The sequence below is a fragment of the Thamnophis elegans genome, chromosome 17 (genome assembly GCF_009769535.1).
Source record: "Thamnophis elegans isolate rThaEle1 chromosome 17, rThaEle1.pri, whole genome shotgun sequence".
Taxonomy (NCBI): Eukaryota; Metazoa; Chordata; class Lepidosauria; order Squamata; family Colubridae; genus Thamnophis; species Thamnophis elegans.
The window spans coordinates 12,138,880-12,148,333 of NC_045557.1; the positions used below are offsets into that span (position 1 = coordinate 12,138,880).

The following is a 9,454-nucleotide window of genomic DNA, read 5'->3' on the forward strand; positions in this document are numbered from 1 at the left end:
TTTTTTTGCAGGCGTTTCATTAGCCAAACTGGGTAACATCATCAGTGCTAGAAGGGAGCAGGGCTTGCAGAATGGAGGAGAGGAGAAGGAGAGGAGGAAGAAGGGAAGGAGATGGAGAAAGAGGACTTTGAGGCCCTTGGTGCTCTCTTGAGGACTTAGCAGGGGGGAAGGAGGAGAAAGATAGAAGGATAAAAAGGAGGAAGAGAGGGAGAAAGAGGAGGTGGAGGATGGTGGCGTCCTTGGTGCTTTCTGAGCTTGCTTGTTTCCTTGCAGGCGTTTCATGACCCAACTAGGGAACATCATCAGTGCTAGAAGGGGGTGGGGTTTGTGGAAAAGGAGGAAGAGGAGGATTGTGGGGGTGCTGGGTGCTCTCGAGCTTGGTTGTTTTCTTGCAGACGTTTCATTACCAAAATATGTAATGAAATCAGTGCACGGCTAATGAAAGTCTGCAAGAAAGCAACCAAGCTCAGTGAGCTCCCAGCACCCCACAATCCTCTTCCTCCCCCTCCTCCCCCTGCAAGCCATACTCCCTACTAGCACTGATGATGTTTCCTCACTGGGTCCTGAAACGCCTGCAAGAAAACCCACCAAGGTCAGAGAACACGCAAAACGCCTCATTTCAACCCTAAACATATTCTCGTTTATTAAACCCAGGAGGCAGAGCTGGATAACCCCAGCACCCCATCTGCCAATGCTCCTCAACTGTGATCAGGGATGGACTTCAACTCCCAGAATTCCCCAGCCAGGCCTGCTTTGTTTACCTGGCCTTCCCCAAACCCCAATTTGCTTGATTTCAAATTTCAGAAGCTCCCAGCTGCTTTTCTGGGTCAGGATGATGGAGACCGGACTCCCCTCAGGAAGAGCACCGGCTTGGACAAAGATGGAAGAGAGAAGGATGGACAGCTTTAATGGTACGCAGTTGCCCAGAGTCACTCTATCAGCCAGATGGGCAGTACCTATACTGAGAGAGAGGGAAGGAGGGAGAGGGAACAGACAAATGAAGGATGGGTGATAGAAGATGGATGAATAAATAAAATAGGTAGATAGGTAGATAAATGCAGACAGACAGGTGATAAATATACAGTGGACGGAAGGAAAGAAGAAAGGAAGGAAGGAAGAAGGAAAGAAAGAATAGAGGAAGGAATAGAGGAAGGAAGGAATAGAGGAAGGAAGGAAGGGAGGAAGGAATAAAGGAAGAAGGATGGAAGGGAGGGAGGAAGAAATAGAGGAAGGAATGAATAGAGGAAGGAAGGAATGAATAGGCAAATGAAAGAATAGAGGAAGGTAGGAAGGAAGGAATAGAGGAAGGAAGGAATGGAGGAAGGAAGGAATAGGCGAAAGAAGGAATAGAGGAAAGAAGGAATAGAGGAAAGAAGGAATAGAGGAAGAAGGATGGAAGGGAGGGAGGAAGAAATAGAGGAAGGAATGAATAGAGGAAGGAAGGAATGAATAGGCAAATGAAAGAATAGAGGAAGGTAGGAAGGAAGGAATAGAGGAAGGAAGGAATGGAGGAAGGAAGGAATAGGCGAAAGAAGGAATAGAGGAAAGAAGGAATAGAGGAAAGAAGGAATAGAGAAAGGAAGGATTGGAGGGAGGAAGGAAGAAATAGAGGAAGGAAGGAATAGAGGAAGGAAGGAATAGGCGAAAGAAGGAACAGAGGAAGGTAGGAAGGAAAGAATAGAGGAAGGAAGGAAGGAAGGATGGGAGGAAGGAAGGAAGAAATAGAGGAAGGAAGGAATAGAGGAAGGAATAGGCGAAGGAAGGAACAGAGGAAGGTAGGAAGGAAGGAATAGAGAAAGGAAAGGAGGAAGGAACAGAGAAAGGAAAGGAGGACAGGGAGAATAGAAAGACGGACAGATGGATGGATAGATGAATAGACAGACAGGAAGAAGGTTTAATGGTGAAAAAAAATCTGCTTTTTCACATTTGGGTTTCTTTGTCTTTGGGGAGCCTCTGATTTCCCTTTTGTTTTTTTTCTTCCAGCCTCCAAAAAACACAAAATGTTTTCTTAAGTTTCTCTCATTTGTTTTTGTTTTTTTTGTTTTTTAAAAAAATACTTTGTGGCAAGGGAATCCTCCTTTGACATCGTTGTTCAGCTGGGGTGGGGCATGGCTCCAGAGTGGTGGTGGTGGTGTGTGTGTGTGTGTGTGTGTGTGTGTGTGAAAATGTGTGGCTACTTTGCTTTTTTAATTCTTTTATAGCTAGTAAGCCTTGTTATTTCTTCCTGATCCGCCCGGCCCTTTCTTTGAAACACGTCATGAGTTTTAATGGCTCTTCGGCTGTTTAGCAATCATTAAGGTTTGCGTTTCGGCCAGGAGACCATCAGTAAAATGATTGCCTTCCTATCGTTTTTACTAGCAATCGATAACGGCATCCCCCCCCCCCCCCATCCTAGCCAAATCCCTGCCTTCCTCCCAGGAGGAGCCTTAGAAAATATTCCCTTAAGTAAGAAGATGCTGGAGAAAATGCGAGATGCGAGCTGGCCAGTTCCTGCAAACACACCTATAATTTAAGGTTTTTATTCCCCCAGGATCCGAACTCTGACCCAAGATTTCTCAGCCATCCCCTCTATTACCCACCGTCTCAAGATTGTGACCCAGGAAGCGGCATTAAATCAAGTCATCTCCCTAGGGGAAGCCCCAATAAAAGAACGGTTGCAGGAACTGGGTATGTCTAGTCTGATGAAAAGAAGGACTAGGGGAGGCATGATAGCAGTCTTTCAATATCTCAGGGGCTGCCCCAAAGAAGAGGGAGTCAAGCTATTCTCCAAAGCACCTGAGGGTAGGACAAGAAGCAATGGGTGGAAACTAATCAAGGAGAGAAGCAACTTAGAACTAAGGAGAAATTTCCTGACAGAACAATTAATCAGTGGAACAGAAATTGCCTCCAGAGGTTCTGAATGCCCCAACACTGGAAGTCTTTAAGAAGATGTTGGATAGCCATCTGTCATAAATGGTATAGGGTTTCCTGCCTAGACAGGGGGTTGGACTAGAAGACCTCCAAGGTCCCTCCCAACTCTATTTTATTCTATATTTTATATTCCTATTCTATTCCTCTATCCTATCCTATCCTATCCAATTCTTTATTTTATTTTTTTCTATTCCATCCAATTCTCTATTCTATTCTATCCTACCCAATTCTCTATTCTATTCTATTCTATCCAATTCTTTATTCTATTCTATTATATCAAATTCTGCATTTTATTCTATTCTATTATATCCAATTCTCTATTCTATTCTACCCAATTCTCTATTCTGTTCTGTTTTATTCTATTCAATTCTCTATTCTATTCTATTGAATTCTCTATTTAATTCTATTCTATCCAATTCTCTATTTTATTTTATTCTATTCTATCAAATTCTCTATTTTATTCTATTCTATCCAATTCTCTATTCAATTCAATTCTATCCAATTATCTATTCTATTCTATTCTTTCCAATTCTCTATTCAATTCAATTCTATCCAATTCTCTATTCTATTCTATCCTATTCTATCCTATCCAATTCTCTATTTTATTCTATTCCATCCAATTCTCTATTCTATTCTATCCAATTCTCTATTCTGTTCCGTTCTGTTCTATTCTATCCAATTCTTTATTCTATTTCATTCTATCCAATTCTCTATTTTATTTTATTCTATTCTGTTCTATTCTATCCAATTCTCTATTCTATTCTATCTATCCGATTCTCTATTTTATTCTATTTTGTTCTGTTCTATCCAATTCTCTATTCTATTCCATTGTATCCAATTCTCTATTTTATTTTATTCTGTTCCATTCTATTCTATTCTATCCAATTCTCTATTCTATTCCATTCTATCCAATTCTCTATTTTATTCTATTTTGTTCTGTTCTGTTCTATTCTGTTCTATTCTAAAATTATCCACTCACGAGAGCCGCACAATGAGGATTACCTTTGTCACCTACTTACGGGCTGATCCTTTTCACAGGAAGCATCAAGGCCTCCGAATATTTTACGGCACTCACTAATTTAATGCCCATCTCAAAAACGCCAAAGTTGTGTTATCAATTTCTGCCGGTTGTTCGCCCAACCTAAGCGGTGTGGCTGCAGGATTCTGGACTCTCCAATAAATCAGGCACTTCCTCAACATCTTTTCCTGAATCCTGTCAAAAGAGGGAGTTGGAATTTCTTGACTGCCTTCACACAACATGCTAAACTCTGGTTACCACGATTGCTGCATTCATACGAGCCTGACGGCTGTTTCACACAACAGGCTAAATCAAAGGTTAATCTTCCTAAATGCACTGAATCACAAAGCCCCCAACTTCATTTTGAGCCTAGACGACAGCGTTGTGCGAAGCTAACCCTTGTAGGCAAAACGGATGTCCCACTCTTGAAAGTTTCTCCTAAGAATGAAGCTATCCAAAACTAGGTTTCAGAGGCTGCCTTCCTAAAAAAAATCTATTTTAGTAGCTGAATCAGAGCCATACTGAGACTTTGTTCAAACAAGATATTAAGACTCTGGAAAGAAGAGCAATAAAGATGATTAAGGGACTGGAGGCTGAAACATCCGATGAACGGTTGCAGGAACTGGGCCTGGCTGGTCTAGGGAAGAGAAGGACCAGGGGAGACAGGAAAGCATCTTCCAATATTTGAGGGGCTGCCCCAGAGAGGAGGAAGGGGTCAAGCTATTCTCCAAAGTTCCTGAAGGCCAGAGAAGGAAGAATGGATGGAAACTGACCAAGGAGAGATTCAACCTAGAAATAAGGCGGAATTTCCTGACAGGGAGAACAATCAACCCATGGAACAGAAATTGCCTTCGGAAGTTGTGGGAGCTTCATCCCTGGAAGCTTTCAAGAAGAGACTGGACAGAAATGGTGTAGGGGCTCCTGCTTGGGCAGGGGGTTGGACTAGATGATCTACAAGGTCCCTTCCAACTCTGTTAATCTGTAAAGGATCTTGAGATTCCAGAAAGGGTGCAGAGAAGAGCAACCAGGATGATGAGGGGACTGGAGGCTCAAACAGACGATGGACGGTTGCAGGAACTGGGCCTGGCTAGTCTAGGGAAAAGAAGGACCAGGGGAGACAGGAGAGCATCTTCCAATATTTGAAGATAATGCCTATAACTATGACATATAACATTACGTGTTTAAAAGAGATATCTTCTCCCAAAGAAGAGGGAGTCAAGCTATTCGCCAAAGCACCAGAAGGCAGGGGAAGAAACAACAGATGGAAACTAATCAAGGAGAGAAACAACCTAGAACTGTGTTTCTCAACCTTGGCCACTTGAAGATGTCCGGACTTCAACTCCCAGAATTCCCCAACCAGCGAATGCAAATTCTGGCTGGGGAATTCTGGGAGTTGAAGTCCGGACATCTTCAAGTGGCCAAGGTTGAGAAACACTGACCTAGAACTAAGGAGGAAATTCCTGGCAGTGGGAACAGCTTTCCTCCAAGAAGGTGTGGGGTCTCCATCACTCAATTTTTTCAAAAATAACTGGGTAACCATTCGTCCGATGCAAGGCAAGAAGGTTGGACTGGAAGACCTCTGAGGTCCCTTCCAGTCCTATGTTTCTATGTTCTAACATACTTCACTAAGGCACTTAAAAAAAAAACCTAGCAATTGGCACTACAATTGTTGTTCACTTAATTTTTAAGTAAAGTGAATAATTTTAAGTTAATAAATTTTGGGCACCACGATGGAGGCCAAAATTTATGTTGCTAAGAGAAACATTTTGTTACGTGAGTTCGACTTAATAAGGTCGACTCAGCCTTCTGTCCTTCTGAGGTGGGTAAAATGAGGACACAGATTGTTGGGGGTAAGAGGCTGACTCTGTAAACCGCTTAGAGGGGGCTGGAAAGCACTGTGAAGCGGGATATAAGTCTAAGGGCTATTGTTATTTTTCCTCCCTCCCTCCTTCCCTTCCCAGTGGGCACAATGCAGTATTTGCAGGCTAATTCTGCTGACTGCCAGTAGTTTGATCCTGACCCGCTCAAGGTTGACTCAGCCTTCCATACCTCCAAAGTTGGTAAAATGAGGAAGAGACTGACTTTGTAAACCGCTTAGAGAGGGCTGGAAAGCACTGTGAAGTGGGATATAAGTCTAAGTGCTATTGCTATTTTTCCTTCCTTACTTCCTGCTAGAAGGCAGTATTGCAGGCTACCTCTGCCCCTTGCCAGCAGTTCGATCCTAATTGTTGGGGGCAAGGGGCTGACTCTGTAAACCGCTTAGAGCGGGCTGTAAAGCACTGTGAAGTGGGATATAAGTCTGTTATTGCTATTTCTCCTTCCTTCCTTCCTTCCTTCCTTCTTTCTTTCCTTCCTTCCTTCCTTTTAGAATGCAGCATTGCAGGCTAACTCTGCCCACTGCCAGCAGTTCAATCCTGACCAGCTCAAGGTCGACTCACACTTCTGTCCTTCCAAGATCGATAAAATGAGGACCCAGATTGTTGGGGGCAAGGGGCTGACTCTGCAAACCGCTTAGAGGGCGAGAAAGCACTGTGAAGTCAAAGCGCTATTGCTATTTTCCATTGCCCCATTCTACGACTTTCCTTGCCACAGTCGTTAAGTGAATCACTGGAGCTGTCAAGTTAGACCGTGATTCTGACTTCCCCCGTGGACTTTGCTTGCGAAAAGGGGACCCCACGTGACCCCGGGGACACTGCGACTGTCATAATGATGAGTCAGTTGCCCAGGGCCTGAATTTTGAGTCGCGCGACCACAGGAATGAGGAAACGGTTGTGTGATAAGCTTCGGTCACTCCTAAGACACTTTTTTTCAGGGCCATGGTAACTTGGAACGGTCACTCAATGAACCGTCGTAAGTCGAGGACGACCTGTAATTGGTGAAGAGGGAAGATGGATCCCATCAGCTACTGAATTGCAGATTATTCCGGCAACATCTCCCCACCAGGAAAGCTTTAAAAACACAGAGTGGAAATCTCCATTGGGGGAAGAGGAGGAGGAGGGGCTACATGTAGTCCTCGACTTACGACCACAATGGAACCCAACATTTCTGTTATTAAGCGAGACATTTCAGCAAGCGTTGCCCCATTTTACGACCTTTCTTGCCTCCGTTGCTAAGTGAATCGCTGCCGCTGTTCAGTTAGTCACCCTGGTTGTTAAGTGAATCCGTCTCCCCCACTAACTTTGCTGGTCAGAAGGTCGCAAAAGAGGGACTGACATGAACCAGGGGCACTGCAACGGTCATTAATATGAGTCAGTGGCCGAGCCTCTGAATTTTGACCATATGACCATGGGGGAATGCTGCAAAGGGTTGTAACTGTGAATAATGGTCACGTCACAGTCCTATGTCCCTCTTTTCAGGGCCGTTATAACTTTGAACGGTTGCTAAATGAACAGTTGTAACTCGAGGACCACCTGAATTAGATATTTCTGCCTTCAATTACTTATACAGTAATAAAAGCAGGATAAAAATAGAGGAAGGAAGAAAGGAATAGAGGAAGGAAGGACTAGAGGAAGGAAGGAATAGAGGGAGGAAGGAAGGAACAGAGGAAGGAAGGAAGGAATGGAGGAAGGAAGGAATAGAGGAAGAAAGGAATAGAGGAAAGAAGGAAGGAATAGAGGGAGGAAGGAACAGAGGAAGGAAGGAATAGAGGGATAAAGGAAGGAAGGAATAGAGGGAGGAAGGGAATGGAGAAAGGAAGGAAGGAAGGATAGAGGGAGGAAGGAAGAAAGGAAGGAAGGAATAGAGGGAGGAAGGGAATGGAGGAAGGAAGGAAGGAAGGAAGGAAGGAAGGAAGGAAGGATAGAGGGAGGAAGGAAGGAAAAAATAGAGGGAGGGAGGAACAGAGGAAGAAAGGAATAGAGGAAGGAAGGAAGGAATGGAGGAAGGAAAGAAGGAATAAAGGAAGGAAGGAAGGAACGGAGGAAGTAAAAATACACCCTAATACATAAATAAAGTTGTCAAATAAATGACTCTGGTTTGTTTATTTATTGCCTGCAGATAACCAGGAGACAGGGAGTTCTAGTCCCGTCTCTAGGCCCAAAAGCCAGCTGGGTTGCTTTGAACCAGTCCTTCTCTCTCTGCCCAGCCCACCTCGCAGGGCTGTTGTGGGGAAAATAGGAGGAGCGTTTAGGCATGCTTGCTGCCTTAGAACCTAGGATAATAAGGTTGGAAGGGACCTTGGAGGTCTTGTAGTCCAACCCCCTTGCCTTCCATTTGTAAAAAAAAGAATAGAGGCAGGATTAACGTAGGAAAAATATAAATTACCCGCAGTTTTACTTTATGAAACAACCCAAAACTGTACGGCACAAGCCAACATTAACAAGCTACTGGACCTTCAAGGGGGTCTCAGAAATAAGCAAGCTACAGTTTATTCGGCCAAGTTCTGCAGAGCCAACGCAGGATTCGTTTTGGGAAGCGGTCTAGTTTTGAGCAGGGGGTTGAACTAGATGACCTCCAAGGTCCCTTCCAATTCTGTTCTCTCTCCTATTTGGCCTGTCTCGGAGGGGGGGGAGGGCTCTCAGGACACAGCTTGGCAAGGCTGCCTCAAGGCATCAAACTGGCAGCCAAGAGGGGCATCTGACCAAGCCCCAATTCATGGGGCGGGGATCCAAAGTCCAGCAGGCCAACCAGCCCCCCCCCCCCTTCCCCAGCCTTACCTTTCAGCAGTGGGAGAGGCGTGAGCTCCTGCTGGTTGCTCTGGTACCGGAACTGGGAGGAACTGTGCGACCGTCTCTGGCGGGACCGGCGGAGCGACCGGCGGGAGAATCCGTCCACTTTATCCGGCGGAGGCACCGGGGACAACCCAGGGGACGAAGGGCTGGTCGGCGTGACGGCCGGAGGGATTTTGGTCTCCATGTCGTTAAGCGGGACAGCCTGTCCGTCCGTTTTAAGCGATGATGTCCGGCTTTGCTTAATCTCGCAGGGGGGCGGCGGGCATCCCCTCCGGATGCAGCAGCGGCAGCCCCATCCCCCTGTCCTGGGGAAGGGAAGGCGGAGGAGGGGAAAGGGGGGCGCAAGTCCCAGTCTGGCTCCTTGCCAATCTCAGGTGTGTGTAGAGGTGGTGGGGAGGATGCAGGTGAGCAGAGTCCTCAGCAGTGGGTCACATTAGGGGAGGAGGGGGGCTGCAGGCCGTCTGGGCATCCGGCTCAGGACCCCCTCCCCATCAAGAGGGGGCTGCGGGGAGACCCTTTGGAAGGGGAGGGATGGAGGGATAGATGAAGGGATGGAGGGAGGAATGAATGGAGGGATGGATGGAGGGATGAATGGAGGGATGGATAGAGGGATGAATGGAGGGATGGATAGAGGGATGAGAGATGGATGGAGGGATGGATAGAGGGATGAGGGATGGATGGAGGGATGGATAGAGGGATGAGGGATGGAAGGAAGGATGGATGAAGGGATGAATGGAGGGATGGATAGAGGGATGAAGGGGCTTCACCGGTGGGGCAGCGGCCTGGCGGCAGAGCAGAGACCCCCCCCTCCTCCTCCCTCCTTCCTTCCTCTTCCTCCGCCTGCCAGAGGCGGCCA

At 46.1% G+C, this 9,454-nt stretch overlaps 1 protein-coding gene across 1 annotated transcript in view; it reads right to left on the reverse strand.

Moving 5' to 3' along the window:
• Nucleotides 1-9,160, reverse strand: part of PPP2R5B (protein phosphatase 2 regulatory subunit B'beta) — a 43,544-nt gene extending 34,384 nt beyond the window's left edge. The window contains exon 1 of the mRNA XM_032233767.1: nt 8,584-9,160. Coding sequence (XP_032089658.1) covers nt 8,584-8,782 — 199 coding nt within the window. The 5' untranslated portion in view covers nt 8,783-9,160. The remainder of the gene's footprint in view (nt 1-8,583) is intronic.
• Between the last annotated feature and the right edge of the window lie 294 nt (nt 9,161-9,454).